General features: G+C 41.5%; 1 protein-coding gene across 2 annotated transcripts in view; it reads left to right on the top strand.

The window, feature by feature from the left end:
* Window positions 1-22,220, top strand: part of cdk13 (cyclin dependent kinase 13) — an 80,885-nt gene that overhangs the window by 35,615 nt on the left and 23,050 nt on the right. For both annotated transcript variants that reach the window (XR_007247332.2, XM_048528890.2), the window contains exons 7-12: window positions 1,521-1,577; window positions 5,978-6,079; window positions 10,077-10,154; window positions 12,936-13,052; window positions 15,964-16,095; window positions 19,214-19,413. Coding sequence is in view for 1 of the 2 variants with exons in the window: in XM_048528890.2 (XP_048384847.1) it covers window positions 1,521-1,577; window positions 5,978-6,079; window positions 10,077-10,154; window positions 12,936-13,052; window positions 15,964-16,095; window positions 19,214-19,413 (686 nt within the window). In the remaining variant the exon portion in view is untranslated. The remainder of the gene's footprint in view (window positions 1-1,520; window positions 1,578-5,977; window positions 6,080-10,076; window positions 10,155-12,935; window positions 13,053-15,963; window positions 16,096-19,213; window positions 19,414-22,220) is intronic.

The following is a 22,220-nucleotide window of genomic DNA, read 5'->3' as shown; positions in this document are numbered from 1 at the left end:
GGTATACTGTATCCATTGTACCCGGTGTGGCTTCTTCTACATTGGGGAGGCTTGGGGACCACTTTGCAGAACACATCCGCTCGGTTCGCAATAAACAACTGCACCTCCCAGTCGCGAACCATTTCAACTCCCCCTCCCATTCTTTAGATGACATGTCCATCATGGGCCTCCTGCAGTGCCACAATGATGCCACCCGAAGGTTGCAGGAACAGCAACTCATATTCCGCTTGGGAACCCTGCAATCCAATGGTATCAATGTGGACTTCACCAGCTCCAAAATCTCCCCTTCCCGCACTGCATCCCAAAACCAGCTCAGCCTGTCTCTGCCTCCCCAACCTGTTCTTCCTCTCTCCCATCCCCTCCTCCCACCCCAAGCCGCACCTCCATTTCCTACCTACTAACCTCATCCCACCTCCTTGACCTGTCCGTCTTCCCTGGACTGACCTATCCCCTCCCTACCTCCCCACCTATACTCTCCTCTCCACCTATCTTCTTTTATCTCCATCTTCGGTCCGCCTCCGCCTCCCCCCCCTCCCTATTTATTCCAGAATCCTCACCCCATCCCCCTCTCTGATGAAGGGTCTAGACCCAGAACGTCAGCTTTTGTGCTCCCGAGATGCTGCTTGGCCTGCTGTGTTCATCCAGCTTCACACTTTATTATCTTATTATGGTGAACTCTGTACATCCAGATTCTATTCATTAATTTGCACTGTTGGGCCCTTAATCATATGATTGACAGCTGTGTCTTTAGTGTTGTTAAATTTGGGTCATACTTTGGCTTTTGTTCTGTGAGTATCTGTACCCTGAGAACAAATTGAGATATACGATATCCATTTTGTGAGCTCTTGAAAAAGTCTTTCACTTAAGAACTTTCCTGTTTATCAAGCATGTGAAGAAATTACATTCTGAAAAAGATACATCAATTACTTTGTGAAAGCGTAGAATTTTATTTACATGTCTTGTGTGATTTGACATTTGTATGTTTGTCGTTTGAGCTTGTGTGCACTGGTCTCCGTGATTCTTTTCTCCCCTCTTCCTTTTGTCGAGCTAAAAATGGTTGACCCCTTCATCTCCACCATCCCGCTTTTTCTCTTCAACTAATTGCACTTGCATTATGGCACTTCTGTGCTCACTTGCCTCAATCAGTTTAAAAGCTTGGGATCATACTGTGGTTATGGTTCTGTAATTGTGTCCGTTCTTAAAATGCAGTCAGAGATCCTTGATTTCTCCAAATATGTTGAATTTGTCTTTTAATTGTCCGTATATCCTTCTGATGTCAGGAGATGCCAATTATGATAAGCTCGTTACAGTATCAAGGACTGCGATTTTTGTCACTATCTTTAATGTATTTCACGTGTGGTTTAAAATTTACACTGTTAGGTTAAAAAATGTTATATAATTTGCCTGTTTGATGGAGTAGCATTGTTGATGTATTGAAAATATTGGTACTCATACCATATCCCAGAGGTATTGTTAAACCAACCAGAGGTTGAATTAAATGTAATTTTCTCTACCACCAGGGGACAGATAAAACTTGCTGACTTTGGACTGGCTCGACTGTACAATTCGGAGGAAAGGTTTGTGACATTATAAAGTTTAACATTTTCACATTGGCTTTAAAATGCTTGAACCTTCTTGAGGATATGGCCCTCAAGCATGTTTCATCTGTCGACGTGGTTGATGTGTGCAATATATCCCTTTTAGCATGTCGATGTCAAATCAAGACAATGTCTATTCAGTTTTGCAAGATTTAGCTTCAGAGTCATTTCCTGCCAGGTCTGATGAAGGGATGTGTGACCTATTTGCCATTTTGGAGCACCCTTTCCTGCTTCTTAGCCCATCTCATGCTGCCGACCCTCCAACCTGTGATGTCTGTTGTAACATACTCACACTCACGCTAGCGATCCTTCAGTTTGTGGCTCCTGATTCACCCATTGCTGATCATTGTTCTTGCTGCCCCTCCTATTCTCCAGCTCCCTTGCTTATCGTTTCTTTCTCCAGAGCTATTGTTTCTGTCCTAGATACAGAGCTCACCTGAAGCTGGAACTTCGGGGTTATGAAAATTCAGGTCCCAGAATTACAGAAGTTGTGTCAGTTGTAATTGCTTTTTATTTAAATGTCCCTTTTCTTGAACTTCTGTGAATCAAATTAAAGTTGTACTGCCTACCTTCTGTTGTTTCTGAGCTCTTACCCACAATAGGAATTCAGGCAAGGGAAAAAGTGGATGAGTGAAGTGGGGAATGGGAAATCTGTGGAGAGTAAAGATCAGTGAGAAGGTGAATCAGGGAACAGAAGAGACTGCAAGTCAGAAAGGTGACAGTAAGATGTGAATTTGGAACAGACCAGGCTTTCAATTGGAGTGACGGCAGGAGGAAAGATTCATAATGACCACGATGGTCAGAGAGTGGGACAGATGATTAATTGGAGGTCCAGGAAGGAAGGTTGGCAGCATGTGGAAGGTATATTTAACTGGAAAGTTACCCTATTTCTTTTAATTTAAAATCAGACTTCAGGAGTGTTCCATTTACCAACAGAAGAATATAGCAGTGTTAAGATATTTCAGCTCACAGGTTCTATACACAGTGCCTTTTTAATTAGGATGAGGCATGTCCTACAGAACCTAACTACAGCTGTATGTTGATTTTAAAGTAATTTAACTTTAACAATTTTCGGGGAAACAACTGACAACTTTGTGAGATCTGTGTCTTGCTGTAATAACACAACTTTGCTTCATATCCCTTTATACCTCTAACTAATAAATTAATCCAATTTTCATGTTTTTGGCTAGTTAAAAGAGACAAGTAGTAATAAGATATCAGTACTGGAAATTTTGTACATTCTGCTACTATAAAATGAGTGTCAAGCATGAATTGATGATGTTTCTACGTTGTCTTAACAATGATCTTGTTTAGTGCATCATCAACACGATAAATGTTGCTTTTGATGAGTTGGAAATGTTTATTTGCTTTGAAGCTTGTCAACCGGTGTGGCTCTGCTCTTTTAACCAGACCTGGTTGTCAATGCGACCTAGTACATTCTCTTTAATTTGAGCATCACAGATTTCAAATGTACTGTAAAGATCCTGGCGAACAAGGACCAACCGTGCATAAAAGTTCTTAACTGGGGGAGGGAGAATCTCGGTGAGCTGGAAAGGGATCTTGTGCAGGTGCATTAGAATCAAAGATTAGTTGAGAAAAATGAATAAGGGACAGCCTTCAAAGATTTTGAATATGAGTAGATACATCTCCAAAAATGGAAAAGGAAAAGTATCCGAAGGTAGAGCCCTTGGATAACTAGAGGTTCAAATAAAACAGTAAAGTGATTTAAAAAAAAATAAGATTCATGATAAAACAGGAAACCGAGTTGTAGGTAGAGAGTACAGGGTAAATCTGATGAAGGAATACATGAGAAAAATTGTATGAGAATGGATTAGGTGGTATAAAAGGGGAAGTCAAAAGTCTTCTACCAACATTTAATTTATAAAAGGGCCATCAAAAGAAAAGCTGGGGCCAATTAAGATGGTAAAAGGAATCTTTCTTTGGAGGCAGGTTGAGTTACTTAATGAATAGCTTGCATTAATTTTTGCTAAAGAGGAGAATGCTACCATTTGATATTCCCTCATCAAAGATGCTGTGCTGACCCTGGTCTGTTTACTTTTATTATCAAATATAGTTTTTTTTTATTCAAGTAACTAATCATAGTTGTGCATAATTAGCAACCACAATCTTTCCAAACAACCTCTTGGATGCTGTAGTTCACTATTTAAACATTCCTGGATTGTATTTAGCTGTGTAGAATCCTGTTTATCTTGCTTAATTGCTTTGGGGCTGGAATTCTAACCATTCTGTCCAGAAGAGAGCTCTAGTCAAGATTGGCTATACCTTGTGCCTAGTCTCTTTAGGAGTCTGAATGTTTATAAGGCGGGGAGAAGAGCATCATTCTGCTCCAAACAGCTATCTTAATATCAGGCAAGTTTTCTTTTAAAAGTGGCAACAAAGTTGATTGACCCCTATTAATACTATAAATCATGGTAGTGCGCTCAGAATTTGTACTCCATGTCGCATCTGCATGGGGCAGCACTGTTTGCGGAATCATGTTTGACTTCGTTCCAGAATAATTTTTGATTTGGATTCTGTATTAAAATTGCAAGCATAGTGTCCGCACAAAACAGAAATCCATAAACCTACGGTGTAATGCCCAAGTTGCTCCTTATGTTTGGAACAATATTGGTAATAATTAGTTGTTTCCTTCTGCAATTGTAGATTTTCACCATGTCTAAATCATTTACTGGTATTATGTTGAGCAAGGTGGATATGATGCTCTTTCTTACATCTGCCCATTGTTTTCAGTATTCCTTCATTCAGGGTGCGATTTTCACTGGTTGCGTGTACCATAAGTTACTTTTGCAAGAGAAGAGAATAATATAGCAAACTTTGTTTTTAACAGCACCTTATGAACCATCACTGTTGAGACACCAGCAAAAATTATGTTCTTTATATACCGAAAGTTTGCAGTATTACCATGGCCTCTGTGATGTCTGAGCACAGGCAGCACGGTGGCTCAGTGGTTAGCACTGCTGCCTCACCGCCAGGGACCTGGGTTCAAGTCCAACCTCCGGCAACCGTCTGTGTGGAGTCTGCACATTCTCCTCGTGTCTGTGTGCTCTCGGGTGCTCTGGTTTCTTCCCAAGGTCCAAAGATGTGCAGGCTAGGTGGATTGAACGTGCTAAATTGCCCCTAGTGTACAAGCATGTGTAGATTAGGTAGGTTCTAGGGGGATGATTCTGGGTGCGATTCTCTTGAGGATCGGTGTGGACGTCTTGGGCCGGAGAGCGTGTTTCCACACTGTAGGGATACGAAGGAACAGTTGGTTGAGGGTACAAGTGAGAAGATTCTCGGACGTTAAGTTTTATTTAAGGCAAAGTTGCATTATTATTTAAGTGGTTAATGTAGTAAGTAATGTATAATAGTGATGTGTATATCCTCTACATTCTGTTTCTGTTACTTAGTGTGTGTTTTTACATTGATTATGTGGTCCTCTTGATCAAGTATTCCATTTGATCAGAAGGTGCAGTCCTGGCCCCATAGGTGCCGATTAATAAAAGGTTTGCTGTACATGTTTTCCAATTGAGAAACCAGAGCAATGTGCTAAGGTTCTTAATTCAGGTTTAAACCAAGGTTTAAAGGAGGGATGAAGTGTATTGAGCAGTCACGATTGCATAATGTTGCTGTCGAGTTTTAAAAATCTTAAGACCCCCATGAGAAAATGGTTTTAGAATAGGTTATGTTGCAGTGTTTCTGCAATTAAACACTTGAAGATAATGCAAGGATGGAGATTGTGTAGAATACTATTTTTGTTGGAATTAAAGGTGGAAATTGAGTACAGCTCAAAGTATTAATGGAAATAAAAATGACTGACAGGAGTGAGATCAGTGGAAGTACTTTAGATGTTTCCTCTTGTGCGTACACTGGATATGAAGAGCCCTCTTCTGTGTCCAATTAAAATGTATGGTAGAAAGTCCTGTCCGATATTGGGCCAATGTTAAGGTCATGAATGAGTTTGGAGTTTTTATAATAGTTTAAAATTGTGGGAATTGAAAATTGTGGGAAACTGTTAACTCAGCTTTGTTAGGAATAGTTTTAACCTTGGAGAACCTTAGGTTCTGGTGGGAAGCAGTCAAATGCCAGATGAAAATTGAAACAACCATTGTTTGCAAAGACACTACAAACATTACAAAAATACAGGCTGAAGAGGAAGAAGCAAATTTGGGAATGTTTCCTTGTGGTTAAGAGATCCTGGTAAATTGTGAATCATGAGATTATACTTGTATTGATAGGTAACAGAAAATCTTATTTTTTTGGCCATTAATTGGGTGTGTTTCTTTCATTATAACCTTTATCTATTTTGCTTAATTCATACTTCCTTAAACTTTTGAGTCACTAATTCTTCGTTTATGTTCTCCTGATTACTATTTTAGTCGACCGTACACCAATAAAGTTATTACTCTCTGGTATCGGCCACCTGAACTCTTGCTTGGGGAGGAGCGATATACGCCAGCTATAGATGTATGGAGTTGTGGGTAAGTGATTCATACATGCTGGCTGAAATAATTCCACAAAGGCCGGTATCCCATCACCAAGTAACCCTTCATTTACACATGTATATTAGATGGCGCAGAACTGGCTCTTAGAGTAAGTAGAACACCCAACACCCTTGTTTGTTTTCTTTGTCAACCGAGGCTCTCTGATTGGACTGGGTTAACCACCTCAATAAGGGAACTCATTCTGTGAGATTCATGTGGCTGACGTTCCAATCACGATATCCGTCCCACTCTAAGTCAGCCCGATCATTCTCTTGAAGCTTCTCCTGTGGTGTTTTCGAACAAGATCCAGTCCCTCTGACTCTGCCTTGGATACTGGTGGCGTGTACTGGACCAAAGCCTGCCTTTAGCACCCAGAGCATCTCAGCCAAACTCATCTTTACACAGTAACAGCGTTGAGGCTGTGCCACCTGATGTGTCCATCTTGTCCTCAGAGGTTTCTTGTCGCCAGACAGAGGGGGGAGAAGTCACAGGTTTTGACAGCTTTGCTGGGTGCTCAGAGGGGCTGGGTATGTTTTACTTTTGCCCTGTTTGCAAGATTGCAGCTTTCATGTCGTCTACGTGTTTGTTCAGGATTGCCTCATGTTCCAAAATTTCGTAAGTCACGGGACCTGATCTCGCATCAACCATGCCTTTTTATTCATGCAGGGCCTTTCTCATGGTTTTGACACCAGACTTCATCTAGCAAAGTAGACTGTGTCTCTCTCTCTCTCTCTCTCTCTCTCTCTCTCTCTCTCTCTCTCTCTCTCTCTCTCTCTCTCTCTCTCTCGCTCTCGCTCGCTCGCTCGCTCGCAGGAATCCTGTGTTTGGCATTGGTGTTCCTGGTGCGACAGTCAGATTTAACCTGGTGCAGAGTCTTCACTCCATCACTCAATGCACTGCCCCCATCGATGCAGCTCTGTTAGCATCCAATCCTGGGCACCAGACCTAACTTGTTACCAACATCTTCATTTTGGAAACACCTGGATGACCCTTTGTGGAGTTCAGCCAGTATCTGGTGGGGACCTAAACTCAGGACAGTCATTCTTACTCCCCATAATAACTTGCTATGCTTTATGATGATTGTGGTCTCACCAGGTCCGGAAAGGTTTCAGTTCTAGTTAACCTTACTTAGAACTGGACCCGAAATATTAACTCTGATTTTTTTCTTCACCAGATGCTGCCAGACCTTCTGAGCTTTTCCAGCAACTTCTGTTTTTAGTTCCTGATTTATAGAAGCTTCAGTTCTTTCAGTTTTTATTTGGCAAATATGGATGCCTTGAACGGATTTCCAATGGCAGATACACCACCAGTAGTGCCATCATTAGGAAGAGTCTGTTCTGGTAAATGTGAATTAAAAACAGAAGTTGCTGGAAAAGCTCAGAATGTCTGGCAGCATCTGGTGAAGAAAAAAAAATCAGAGTTAATATTTCAGGTCCAGTTCTGAGGAAGGTTAACTCTGAGTTTTATTTTCACCAGATGCTGCCAGACCTGCTGAGCTTTTCCAGCAACTTCTGTTTTTGATTCACATTTACCACTTAGCCTCCTGGACGGTGTTCCAGCTTGTGACTCTACATACTCAGAATAAGGGCCCACTGCTGAATTTGATCTGAAGCTATGGGTGGCACTGTCCTGTCCTCTTTAAGTAGTCCTGGCAGGGGTTTGTGGTCTGTTACCATTACAAATTTACATTTGTAAAGGTATCGGTAGAATTTTCTCATGCCAAAGATGACTACCAAACCTTCTATCTCTATCTGGCCATATCTTCCTTCAACGTCCAGAATTTGGAAAACATGCGCTATTGAGCATTCCCCTCTGCTGGGCCACCGGGGAGCCAAAATTACCCCAATACCATACAGGGAGACATTACACGTCAGCACAATATCTCACTTGGGATCATGGTGTGCCAACACTTTAGACGATGATAGTTGCTCCTTCACTTCCCTAAAGACTACATTTGGCTATGAGACCATTTCCAAGGCTGGCCCTTTTTCAATAACAAATGTGAAAGTGCCAGGATAGAGGCCAGGTTATACTCAAGTTTCTGTAACAATTCACCAACCCAAGGAGAGGTCAAACCTCTCTTGGAGCCAAGGCAGCTTTGATCATCCTCATTTTATCTTTGAAGAGGTGTAACATGATCTTGTCAACTCCATAGTCCAAGTAGGTCATTTGGGGTGCCTGGAACACCCATTTCTTCTCCCCACTAAGGTCTGCTCCCACTGAAAAGAAATGTTTAAGCACTATTTCCAAGTTCTGCAAGTGCTGTTTAATCGGTCTTCAGTTTATTCGTGCATCAACCAGATAAATGGTGACTTGGGGTAGATCTTGTGAAATGTTCTTCGGTGTCCACTGGAAATTAGCACAGGCTGATGATGCCCCAAAAGGCAATCTCATATATTGGTACAAACCTTAAATACCCAGAAGATTAATTGTTAATTGCAGCATACCTCTGGGAATCCTCATCTAATTGGAATTGCAGGTACACCTGGCTCGTCTCTAGCTCCACCCCTGCCACTTTTACATTTGAGCCTTCTTTGCAAGGAATTTGGTATTTATCAGCTGTGAAAAGCGGTTCACTATTTGTTCGAAATCCCCACCAAGGCAAATCCATCCATTGGGCTTCACAATTAGTTTGACTGGTGCTACTCATTCCACAGACTGTATTGGTTTGATGATTCCTTTGATTTCCAGCCTCCTGATTCCTGCCTCAACGTTTGCACGTAATGCAGAGGGCACTGAGCCGACTTAGAATCGTGGAATTGCTTCCAGGTCGTCATGCACGGGGGCACTGGACCCCTTTGAATGTGCCTAGAACTCCCTGAAAATCCTCTGGGTGTTTAATTAGGACTTCACTCAGATGGCCATTTTCTATTGTAAAATTTTGAGCCAGCTAAGTTGAAACTTTCTCAACTAATTTTGCTCCATCGTGTTGGGGCCCAACCTTTTACTGCAATCAGTGGTCATTGAACCAGTTGCTACTAGTGAGGGACTGGAACCCTTAATCTGTAGGAATTCCCTGGTTTATATTCTCAGCGTGGCTGAGGTCACAAGCAAACTTAAAGGGTCGGAGTCAATTTTGCTAAAGATTGGTTCCGCAATCACTGATACAGCTCTGCTGGTATCAACGTCCATTTGGACTGGGTGACCATTTAGCCACATGTTTATTTTGATTGGTTCTGATTTGGATGTTGCTAAGCAGTTTATCTGTTCCAAACAAACTGTAGATAGACTTTACAGGGCGCCCACTCTCCACGGTGCAAGGCTATGAGTTCTCTTATTCAGTTCATGCCTAATGGGACGCTCTTGCTGTCTCAGGTCCACATACCGACAGCAACTACAATTGCCTGCCTGCCTGCCAGCCGGGATCCTCAAGAAAATTTTAACTGTTTGGCCATTGCTTGGCTTTGTTTTGGGTTTTTGCTGTGGGCTGAGATAGGGTCTTGCTGTTCAGGACATATCCTGATTGAGGCTCTGCAATTGCTTTCATTCAAGTGATGTTCCTCATTCTCAGTCAGCTAGTCGAAGATGTGGACTTACTTTGGTGGATCCTGTAATTCATAACCTGCATTTGTCGCATTTTCCAATGGAAAAAGTCACTTGTAGTGCCTGATTGAAGTCCAGTTGGGCTTCAGCTAGTAGGTGTTTTTACATGGTCATATCATTAATCCCACTCATCGCTACTGAAATAACTCCACAAAGGCCAGTATCCTGTCACCAAGGCACCCGTTACTTACACGTGCGTAGTACATGACACAGAGCTGGCTCCTAGAGTGAGTTGAACCCTTGACGCTCATTTATATATCAGCCAGGACTCCCTGATTGTGGCTGTTAATCTGGTCCAATCAGGGAAACTTATTCTGTAAGAGTCACTTGACTGATCGTGTTATACTCACTACATTGGCTGTCAGGAAAAAAAAATCATAAGGAAGTGTTCTGTCATCTTATAAACAACTGGGCATGTAGGTGCTTAAAGCTAATATTTTATTTCATACAGATGTATTTTGGGCGAGCTTTTTACTAAAAAGCCTATCTTTCAAGCAAATCAAGAACTTGCTCAATTGGAGTTGATCAGGTAGGTGCTCTTGTCATTTAAAAGTCCTTTAAAGTTCAGCCTTTGTATTCAGATTTGCTGTCAGCATTAATCCTTCAAATTAATACATAACATTTTAAAAGAAACTCACCTGCTGTGCGTTATGTATTATCATATATGGTAACCTGCAGACTGAGCCCCAGCTGTTCACTTATATTTCTTGATTCCTGATTTCTTCTTTTTGTAGTTATCTGTACTTGTTTTGTACAGCGCTTTGCAAAAACTGGTGCATTTTATTAGTGCATAAATATAAGAATGAGAATATAGCTAAATCTGTTACTATTAACAACTTGAGCACCTTTCTACTGTTGGGCGACAAGCCTTTATGATGGTATGTGTGTACATGGATACCCATATCCTGTATGAGTTTGCATTGCCGCATGTGGTATATTTAAAATCAGGCTGCAAAAGTCAATTTGTCAGTTCTTTGCTGGAGTTGTCAGGCCATTTTGCCTTTATCTATCTTAAAATTTCAGTTGACAATAATTTAAATGTTCAGTTTCAATATGGGTGCTCCCAAAAATGCTGAACCCAAAATCACAATTTTTAGCTTAGGGTCTTGTATACGAGGTAGCAGGCACTTTAATTTGAACTTCCTGGACATTCAGTAATATATCTTACCAAGACAAAAGGGACAAGTTTTTACCAGTCGTATTCTACTTGTTGGTTTCTTAACGTGGGTGAAATAGTGCTTGAGGTTTAAATTCAAATACTAATTTTAGGTAAGCCGAGGCAGGGGAACCCATATGAAAGCAATAGTGCTTTTCAAAAAAAAAGCTGTGAACATTCATCTTTTTTCATATTTTTCATGAGAACCTAAAAATGCATGTGAAAATGTCCTGCTCAATGTTGTGCATGCTGTTTATATTTTAAGCTTTGCCAAAAGCTTTATATACTGTGAAAGATGTGTAATCATTACAATTGGACATGCTCACGGCTAAAATGTACCAAAACATGATTGTAGTTTATCAAATTACCATCCTGTTCATGAAATGAATTTGTAAGTTGTGGGTAGCACACATTTTCAACATTATTCATATCAAGGTAACCTAACACTCTAAATTTGATAACACCCCCACACATTTGAGAAATAAACACGTTTGAACACCAGTCAGTTTTTAGTGCCAGTTACCTAATTCTCCTTCCCTAGTGGCCCTGAGAAGGTGGTGGTAAGCTGTGTATTGTCTATCTTCATCAATCAACCACCTAGTAATGCCCAAAACAATAGTGAATATCCACCTGTGGGAAATGTGGTTGACTATTAAATTATTGGCCAAGAAAACAGCTCTAAATGAACCATGTGCTGAGATGGTGTGTAAACCACCTTTTTTTAGTGATCTCTAATTCCCATCTGTTGGCTTCTTTGATTTGAGATGTTGATCTGGTCCTTCTGATGAGGAGAATTCAAGTGGAAATGCCATTTAATAACATTACAGCTGGGGCACAACATTTCAGAGCAATACAATGAGAGAATAGGATAATAAAATGTGAGGCTGGATGAACACAGCAGGCCAAGCAGCATCTCAGGAGTACAAAAGCTGACGTTTCGGGCCTAGACCCTTCATCAGAGAGGGGGATGGGGGGAGGGAACTGGAATAAATAGGGAGAGAGGGGGAGGCGGACCGAAGATGGAGAGTAAAGAAGATAGGTGGAGAGGGTGTAGGTGGGGAGGTAGGGAGGGGATAGGTCAGTCCAGGGAAGACGGACAGGTCAAGGAGGTGGGAACCCACCTCCTTGACCTGTCCGTCTTCCCTGGACTGACCTATCCCCTCCCTACCTCCCCACCTACACCCTCTCCACCTATCTTCTTTACTCTCCATCTTCGGTCCGCCTCCCCCTCTCTCCCTATTTATTCCAGTTCCCTCCCCCCATCCCCCTCTCTGATGAAGGGTCTAGGCCCGAAACGTCAGCTTTTGTACTCCTGAGATGCTGCTTGGCCTGCTGTGTTCATCCAGCCTCACATTTTCTTATCTTGGAATCTCCAGCATCTGCAGTTCCCATTATCTCTGATACAATGAGAGAATAGTCTAGTTTCTACTCAGACTGAGCTCTTTTTAACGATTAGGCTACTTGAAATATGTTGACATTGTGGTTCACAGTCTCGTTCTTCAATGGCCACAACTTTTAGGTCAGGGTCTTGTGCACTAGGTAACAGGCAGTTTAATTTGAACCTCCTGAACACGCAGTAACATACCTTACCAAGACAAAAGGGAAAAGCTTTTGCCAGCCACGCTCTACGTGTTGGTTTCTTAGTATGGGTGAAGTAGTACTTGGGGTTTAAATACCAGTACTAACTTTAGATAAGCCAAGGCAGGGGAACCCAATGTGAATGCAGTACTGGATTGTTCTTCCCCTCCCCCCACTGCATCCCAAAACCAGCCCAGCCTGTCTCTGCTTCCCTAACCTGTTCTTCCTCTCACCCATCCCTTCTTCCCACCTCAAGCCGCACCTCCATTTCCTACCTACCACCTCATCCCGCCTCCTTGACCTGTCCATCTTCCCTGGTCTGACCTATCCCCTCTCTACCTATCTTGTTTTCTCTCCATCTTCGGTCCACCTCCCCCTCTCTCCCTATTTATTCCAGTTCCCTCTCCCCATCCCCCTCTCTGATGAAGGGTCTAGGCCTGAAACATCAGCTTTTGTGCTCCTGAGATGCTGCTTGGCCTGCTGTGTTCATCCAGCTCCACACTTTATTATCGTGAATGCAGTACTGTTTACTGAACAACTTGTGGACATTCATCTTGTTTCATATTTTTCCAATAGCCGAATCTGTGGTAGCCCATGTCCAGCAGTGTGGCCTGACGTGATTAAACTACCTTACTTCCATACCATGAAACCAAAGAAGCAATATCGCAGAAGATTAAGAGAAGAATATTCTTTGTAAGTGTACTACTGAAGATGCACTTCAGAATCTGGGTGATTATTGGTGCAGTCTTTTACCAACCCTGTACGTTTCACTGTCCTCCGAATACACCCTTCTTGAATTAGATATCAGAAGTGAAAGGTGATTGCTTTTTTATGGAAGTTTGAAGGCAGATTTTCCTCCTGGCTTAAAGTTGCTTGAGGAAAGATCTAGAAAGTTTCAAAATTACTGAAGGATTTAAAAGTTAAATAGCGAGTAACAGTTTCTGTTTGATGGTGAATCTGTGACAAGGGGAATTAGATTGAAGGATGTTAGAAGACTGGAGACACAGGTTAGGTATTATTTCAAATTTACTGAAACATAGATTGCTTTACCACAGGTAACTGTTAAAATGTATCTATCGTTATTAATGCGGGATGGGTTAAGTATTTTAAAAGACAGAAATATAAAGGATATGGAATAGGGTGATTACAGTAGGTTGAAGAGGCAGTAATGATGAATTGACAAGCGTCAATTTCCTGTTTAAATTGTGTTATAGAGACTTAATTTAACTATATAAGGAAGGACGATATTGCTTACTTATTTAGGGAGCTTGGTTAGATTTTTAGTGAGTTTAAGAGGAAAATCCAGCATGCTAGGTAAAATCAGGTCAGTACTATGGAAACAAATGTTTTCCATTCCATGAATGTTTTCTTCCATTCTTCAGCACTCTAATTTTAGAAAATAAATTCTGACTCATTGTCAGTTTAGAACGTAATTAGATTCCCTCAAACCTATTATCGTTTCAGTTCATATATTCTCTACTAAACTGAAAGACAACGGTTGTTCTGTCTCGCAGAAACTGACTTCCAAATATCAGTCATCTCATCCTATCTTCCCTGGGCTTATAACCGTACCACTGAATATTAAGTTGTTGCTTCCAGGATTGTCACTGATCTTGTCTCCACTGGATATTTTCCCTCTACAGCTTCCCACTTGATTGTCTGTTCGCCAGTCCAACACTACCTGCTTTTACCTTCTTCCCAAAATCCACAAGTCAGACTGCCCTGGCAGACCAATTATTTCGACCTGTTCCTGCTTTGGACATATTTTTTCCTAACTTAATTTTACTTGTGATTCTTTTGTAAGCTTTACATCAGTTCTGACCCTAGCTGCCACTTCTTCACCATGATGTGGGTTGGCGGTGAGAAAATGTGCCCACAAGTCTGTCTTCGGTACAATGATGATGTTGGTGATACTACTTCCTGCTCTTGTCTGGAATTGAAAAAGTGAACCAGTTTTCTTCCAATTTCCACCCTCATTTCACCTTCACCTGACCCATCTCTGACTCATCCCTTCCTTAATTTTGCTGTTTCCGTTTCTGGGAGCATGTTTTCCACGAATAATTCATTGCAAAATAACCGGCCTTCACAGTCACTACTGATCGTATTTGCTGTCACTTTGCCTCCTGTCAGAACCCCATTCCGTTTTGCGTCTTTCTGTTGCATTGTTCCAGTGATGCCATCTTCCACCATGGTCCCTCAGACGTGTTCTCTTTTATCCTCATTTGAGGATTTTTGTGTCTCTTTCTCCTTCACTGTGGTTGACAGGGTTCTCAACAGTGCCTGACCCATCTCATGCACTCTGCCCTACCCCATCCCTTTCCCCACCAGTCTCTGCATTTAAACAATCATTTTCTGCCATTTCAGCCACCTCCAGCAGGATACTACCACTAAACATATCCTACTCACCTCTCCATTGTCTGCATTTTGCAGGGACCATTCCCTCCAAGATGCTGTGGTCCACTCTTCTGTCACTTCCAAATCTTCCCCACTCACCCATGGGACTTTCCCAGGCAATCAGAAAAGGTAGAGCACTTGACCGTTCACCTTTTCCCTCTTCGACCAAGCATGTGATCCAGGGTAGCAGCATTATAATTGTACTTCTTTCAGTTGAGTCTACTGTATTTGCTGCTCAAATGTAGATTAGCGAGATCAAATAGAAACTGGATGACATCTCTGCTCTGTTGCAGGTATAACCCAGACCTTCTGAATGCTTGCCATTTCAACAATCCCCACCATGCTGTCATGCTTACGTTTCCATCCTTAGACTACTACGTTGTTCCAGTGACTATCTACCCAAGCTGGAAGAATAAAGCTTTATTTTCCACCTAGTCACTTCACAGCCTCTAGGCATCAATATTGAATTCTACAGCTTCAGAATATGACCTCTGTACACCATTTTTTCTTATATGCCCCACCCTGCCCTGGTTATGCCTTGATTGTGGATTGCTGGCTGTCTTCAGCAGAGCAGACACTTTTTTCCATAGCTAGCATTTACATCTTTTATCTGTGTCTCACTCCTTTACCCTCACTGCCTTTGTTTTTGTATAATGCGTGATCATCATTTGTTTGAATTCTCTTCCCCCCCCAGTCAGTAACATAAAACAATCATTTTTCAGTTCCATAGAAGAGACGTACTGAAATCAAACATTAGCTCTATTTCTCTATCCACAGAGTCTGCCAGACATGCCGATCTTCTCTCACACGTATATCACACAAACATTACTGGTATTTACCTGCATAAATGCCAGGTCATTGGACTGAATACCATCAGTTGTCACCTTTTAAGCTGCCTGAACATTCTTGTTCTCTTGTGTGAAATCTTCTGGTTGTTAGTTTCAACTAATGTGTTGCTGTAGTGATCAGTTACTCCGTGTTGTTAAGATCTATCCTTTCAAAGGAGAGTTTGAATCCCATTTTAGTTACTCAGGAGCCTAGTGTGTCTATGATGTTTTTATTTTCGTGGTGCTGTCATAAGTTTAGAGATGGAACCCTTTGTGGTCTCTTTCAGTAGAATCAATAATGTACATGTATGCTGTGTGTTTGTGTCTGAGATCTCTAAAGATTGAGGTTTGGTTATTTTTCCACTTGCAATTGTTTTGTCTAGTATTCCAGCAACTGCTCTGGATCTCTTTGATCACATGTTAGCTTTGGATCCCAGTAAACGCTGCACTGCTGAACATGCCCTTCAGTCCGATTTCCTGAGAGAAGTGGATCCTACGAAAATGCCTCCACCTGAGTAAGTCACCCTCAGAATGCTAAGCACGTTAGAGGTTCTCATGTAATATTACTAAGATGAGAACAAAAAGGAAGCCTGTCTAGTTTTTTTTCTGACGAAGGGTCCCAACCCGAAACGTCAGCTTTCCTAGTCCTCTGATGCTGCCTGGCCTGCTGTATTCCTCCAGCTCAACACTTTATCTCTATCTAGTTTGTATCATTTTAACGACTGTAGTGCCGTAAGTGCCAGTTGAGAAGTGCTAACATCCATTCAACCTACTCTACAACTACCACTTAGTTGGCTGCTAAAGGAAGCCAGGAGGGAAACAGCAGCTGTTTTGTGGATCATCTTCCAGTCCTCAAGAGATACAGGCAAGGTACCAGTAGACTGGAGGTCTACCAAGGTTATTCAAAATGGGTGCAAGGGATAGGCTAAATAATTATAGACTGGCCAGTCTGACCTCATTGGTGGGAAAATAACTGGAATCAATATTGAGAGAAAGGATTAACAGTTAATTGGATAGGTATAGATCAATCAGGAGTACTCAGCATTGTTTCTTTTAATGGAAGTTGAAGAAGTTAAACTTTCTGAGGAAGTACCATGGATTTTTGAGGGTAACGCAGGGAATGTTGTCAAACATGGATTAAATTGGGCATTTGACATGGTAGACTACTAAGAAAAATTAAAGCCGTGGAATCTAGGGAGAATGGTGAGTTGAATTCAGAATCGAATCAGTGACAGGGTTTAATTTTAGGTTCCTGGCTATTTGTGGTGTATATTAATGACTTATACTTAAATGTAGGAGGCATTATTAGGAAATTTGCAGGGAACACAAAACTGGCCTGGTAGATGATTAAGAAGTAGATGGTTGTTTACTGCAGAAAGCTTTAGTTGTGTGGCCAGAAGAGTGGCAAATAGAATTTAATCTGAAGAAATAGAGGTTTTTGCATTTGTGGGGAACAAACTAAGGAAAGGATTTTACAGAGATAGATCGGTTCTTGGTTGTCAAGGGGATCAAAGTTTAAGGGGAGGGAGCAAGAGAATGGGGTTGAAAAACTTATCAGCCAGTCATGATTGAATGGCGGAGCAGACTTGATGAGCCAAATGCCTAAAATCTACTCCTATGTCTTATGGTCTAATCCCAAAATAAACGAGAGGCTATTAGAGGGGTAAAGGAAATGAGAAGCCATAAAGTGCCTTCCAAGATTCCTGAAGGTGGTAAGGCAGGTAGATAAGTTGGTAAAGAAGGCATTTAAGATGTTTTCCTTATATTGGACAAGGTATTGAATACAAAAGCAGGAATGTAATTCCAGAACTATAGAAGGTCTATTACCAGCGGGCGCAGATTTAAGATGGTTAGTGAAAGAACTAAAGCAGATCTGACACAGTTTTTCACCCAAAGAGTGATGGTGTCTAGAATTCACTGTTCAGCTTGGTTAAGTGTGAATGCCTCAACTCATTTGAAAGGACACTGGATCTGCACCATAAGTGCTATAACTTTCCAGGCTACAGACCAAATGCTGGTATGTGGGATTAGCATGGGTGATTGTTTATTGAGCCATTGCGGGCACGGACTGAATGGCTCCTTTCTGTGGTTTTATTTTTGCCACTTTCACTAGATATTGCACTTAGAGACTTGAGCTGGGCAGTTAAGCAGGCAAATAGTTGGTATATTCAGAGGTTTAGACAAGGGCTGGACACTGCTGCTTCCCATCCTCATCTAGATTTTTTTCCCAACCTGCTGCCTACAGCATGCTGACACCCCTGATTTCTTTCCCTTTTGTTGCAAATGTGCTGATTGTAGAGAAATGGTGATAGTTCCTGGAAAAGCAGTGGAAGGACAATTAATACCCTCTTGTAGGTATGCACTTTAGCAGGACCCCCCCCCTCCCCTCACAAACCATTCCTTTTGATTGTATAACTTCCTCTGTATTTTTCTCACCACACTGGGGCAGAGAGAGAGAGTAGTGCACTCTGCTTTGCATGTCTAATGCTCCCCAACCCAGATAACTAGTTATTGAATTGGTGGGGCCAGAAACCCTAATGCTGGTTTCTCCAACGCGAATCTGGTCAAACCAGACCACTGGATGAATTTTCAATTCAGTTCATTGCATCTGTTTTCTCTGAAAGGCATCAAGTCCATCTTTTAATATATTTAAATTATCTCTCCCTGTAACTGAAGTTCGTTTTTGTTGCAACTTTAAGTATATTAGTGCAACTAAACTGAATCTGAATGGCAAATCACACACTCTTGGTAAAAAAAAGGATGCAGAGACAGGACTAGTAAGCACAGAACAGTTAATTTAACAATGGTAGTGGCTAAGGTTTTAATCTGAGTTACAATGTGGGGGAATGAAAAGGGACGACTGACAATCCATAGTGCTGTCTGATTAACCAAAGAGAATTTGCATGAATTGTGCATGTTGGTTTGTGTTGTTTGCCTGTGTCACTATCCCTGGGCCAAAATCCTGGAACTCCAGTCTGAACAGTGTTGTGGGTATAAATACCCCTCATGGACTGCAACAGTTCAGTAGAAGAGCTCACTGCTATCTTCTTAAGGGCAGTTAGGGACAGGTAATAAATACCGGTCCCTAGTTACTGACACTGAAATCTTGCAAAGGGCCTTTTCACACGATAGAGTGGAATCTGGAATTGTATCCTCCACAAAATTGAATTTATGTAAATTGGAAATTGAATGTTACATTTTTGATAGGCAAGGTTAATAATTATTATGAAACCAAGACAATGGATTTAAAATCAGTCATGATCTAATTGACTGGCAAAATGTAGTTAAGCTAGTTGGCCTGCACCTGTTCCTATGTAAACTGTATCCTTCCCAATCACTACCCTTGTCTCCACCTCGATGTATTCATTACCATAACCCTGTTCCTACAACCTCCTCTACAAAGTGCAGTATGCCTTATCGATATCATGAATGTTTTTTTGAAAAGGTTTTATTTTAATATTTCCATTATGAGCAAAAGAGGTTGCTGGCTGTGAATTTGTCGTGGGGCTAACTACTTGAAGTAATATTAGAATCAGCAATCTCTGATTATAGAAACTAAAACAAGGCTAATGAAGAACATGTGCAAGTGCCAATGCTTATTGTGCCAACTGTAAGAATGTTGTCTCTTTGCAGCCTACCACACTGGCAAGATTGTCATGAACTATGGAGCAAAAAGCGGCGAAGACAGAAGCAATCTGGAATTAGTGATGATGCAGCACCTAAAGTTCCTCGTAAGGATTCTGCTTTATGCTTGGATGACAGCAGGAACAACACACCTCAAGGCTTGCAGCTTTCTCAACATAAAACTCAGGGCAATTCCAGTATAGGAATAGGTCAGTGATAACTCCGCTTTCTGTTGGCTTCTCCCATTTTCTGTTGTGTCGCATGTCCAATAATAAAAGGGTCTGGTGTAAATATGGCTTCAGCGTGTCTCCACATTCTGTATTTCAAAACTCAGCTTAGCCAGTGGAAGTTTTCAAATAGAGAATAATGTGCTGTAAATGACACTGGTGGTATACAGGGTGGTGGGGGGGGGGGGGGGAGAGAATCACTGGCGCATGTTTCAATTTGTACCCAGAGCAAAAGGTTTCTTAAGTCAAATATTTAACCAATTCACTACCTCATGACTGATGTTTTTTTCCCATAACCAAAGTTTCTACCACCCCAACACCCACATTTCTCAGTTGGTCTCTCTTCTCTTTCCCCCCCCCCCCATTCCTTTCCCTGTCTGTCTGTCTCCCACCACCCCTCCACCCCTTGCGCGCTCTCTGTCTCTGTTTTCCCCCCCCATCTGTCTCGCCAGCCCCCATCTGTCTCTTTTCCCTCCTCTCTTTTCCCTCCCACTCTCTTGCACTCTGTTTCTTACTTGCTCTCTCTCTTCCCTGCCCCCCCGCTCTTTTCTCCCACACCACCGCCCCCCGCCACATTTTCTCTTGCTTTCTTCTCTTCCCATCACACTTGCTCCCTCTCTTCCTCCATCCCGTCATGCTGGCCCGCCAGACCCCATGTCTTCCTCATGTTTATGTGAGGTCCTTTCACTTATCTCATTTGCACTTTTCTTTAAAAGCCTTTCCCTCATTTCCCCTTGTTTCATTGCAGCTGCTTTATTTCTCCCAGCTGGTTTGGTCCTTCCTGCATGTGTCCTGCTCAGTCTCTGTTTTTTGGACATTACAAGCTAAACCTCTCTATACATGACTCCATGTATCTTTGTAATATTTTACTTTGCTAAATTTAACTTAAGAAGACTGTTATCTCTAAGTTAAAAGGTTGGAAGTTAAAATTGCAGAACTTGAACTCACATCTGGGCTAACATGAGGGAATGCTTCATTGTCAGAAGTCCTGTCTCTTGAATCAGGCATGAGATGAAGGCTTCTTGTGAGTTTGTGCACTTTAAAAATCCCTTGTAGTATTGAGAGAAGAACTGTGACGTTCACTTGGTACCTAAGTAACATCCTCTGTTATTTATTACAACACATTCATTGGGCAGTTATACCTAAAATTGTTAGCTTTCTGGGGCTTTGGGCATGCAGTTTGTTTTATATAGTGTGACGCAGTATGTGTGGAGGATACACTCAGTTACTTATTGTTTGACTTTACAGTGATATTTCACAAGACCAGTATTCCTGGTGGGTCAAGGCAATCTTTTAAGCCTTGCTTTGCAATCACTGTCCATAAAGATTTTGTCCTGCTAATTTGACCACCCAATAATACAGGAAGCTGTGCGCATATTTGGATTCCAGTTTGCATTTTCAACTCCACTTTGGATGTCTGGTGGGTAAAGAAGAACAATATTTTAATTTGAACTGGACTTATAAAACATTTGCAGCATTGTTCTTAAGCTGTCAGGACACACCTTGCAACTGATGCACTTGTATTGCAAGTACAGAGATTAAGGATATCATTTTCATAAATTCCACTAATGAGTATTGATCTGTTTTTCAATGTCTGCGTCTTCAGCAAAATCTAGTTAAAACCTAACTGGATCTCATTTTTGCTTGTTGCATTCGAGCTAGACTGCACGTCATTCCAATTATGCCGTTTTTCCTGTGGTGTGCTTACTACATTATACAATGCATGAGCCAGAAATTCCAGTAAACGTTTTAGTTTTTTAGCATGGTAACATAAGGAATATGTCCTGTAGATTCAAGTTTAGATCTTAGTTTTGATTTCACATTGTATGCGGTCACTCATAAAATGTGGTCTAGTGCATTCACGTTTACTAATGATTTTGGCTGTTTGTTGATATCCATGGTTGTGCTGGTTCTGTGTTAGAACATGTGCTGTGTTTAAATAAAGGGCAAAAATAAAGTCTTTTCTTTTGAATTTGAGTGTTCAAAGCTTTTAGATTCTGGCACAAATTTACCAATCACTGTTATTCTATCATTGTATTAACCACGTTAACATACACAGTAATTATGGAAAATTGACTCAGAAATCGTGTCTAGGCTACCTATCTGTCCCTGTAGAAGCAGCATTTCTGACTGGACTTTCTAACCACCACAGTAATTTTATTGATTATTTCTACATTTTGAATTTTACCCCATACTTGGATCATGATGAGTGTTAATTGCACATTTAAGTATAAAAAATGGAGAAAGAAATACTGTGTCAGTGGTTAGCACTGCTGCCTCACTGCCACAGGACTGGGTTCAATTCCACCCTTGAGTGACTGTCTGTCTGGGGTTTGCACATTCTCTCCGTGTCTGCATGGATTTCCTCCCACAGTCCAAAGATGTGCAGGTTAGGTGAATTGGCCATGCTAAATTACCCATAGTAGGCTAGGTCTATTAGCCATGAGAAACGCAGGATCACAAAGTGTGGAGCTGGATGAACGTAGCAGGCCAAACAGCATCTTAGGAACACAACAGCTGACGTTTTGGGCCTAGACCCTTCATCAGAAAACGGGGAAGCGGGGGGGTGGTTCTGAAATCAATAGGGGGGGATGGAATCTGGTTGGGATGTACTTCGGAGGCTCAGTGTGATCATGTTAGGTCAAATAGACTGTTTTCACACTGTAGGGATTCTGTGAATTCTATGAGTCAGGGCTTTCTAATTGTCTAGGATTGCAAGTGTGAAATCCTCACATATTTACCAATGTCATAATTTGCCATGAGGTGTTATTTAAGTTCATATGGGACAA

This window comes from Stegostoma tigrinum, chromosome 5, assembly GCF_030684315.1.
Source record: "Stegostoma tigrinum isolate sSteTig4 chromosome 5, sSteTig4.hap1, whole genome shotgun sequence".
NCBI classification, from domain to species: domain Eukaryota; kingdom Metazoa; phylum Chordata; class Chondrichthyes; order Orectolobiformes; family Stegostomatidae; genus Stegostoma; species Stegostoma tigrinum.
The sequence above is the reverse complement of the archived record's forward strand: the minus strand, read 5'-3'. Positions and strand labels throughout refer to the sequence as shown.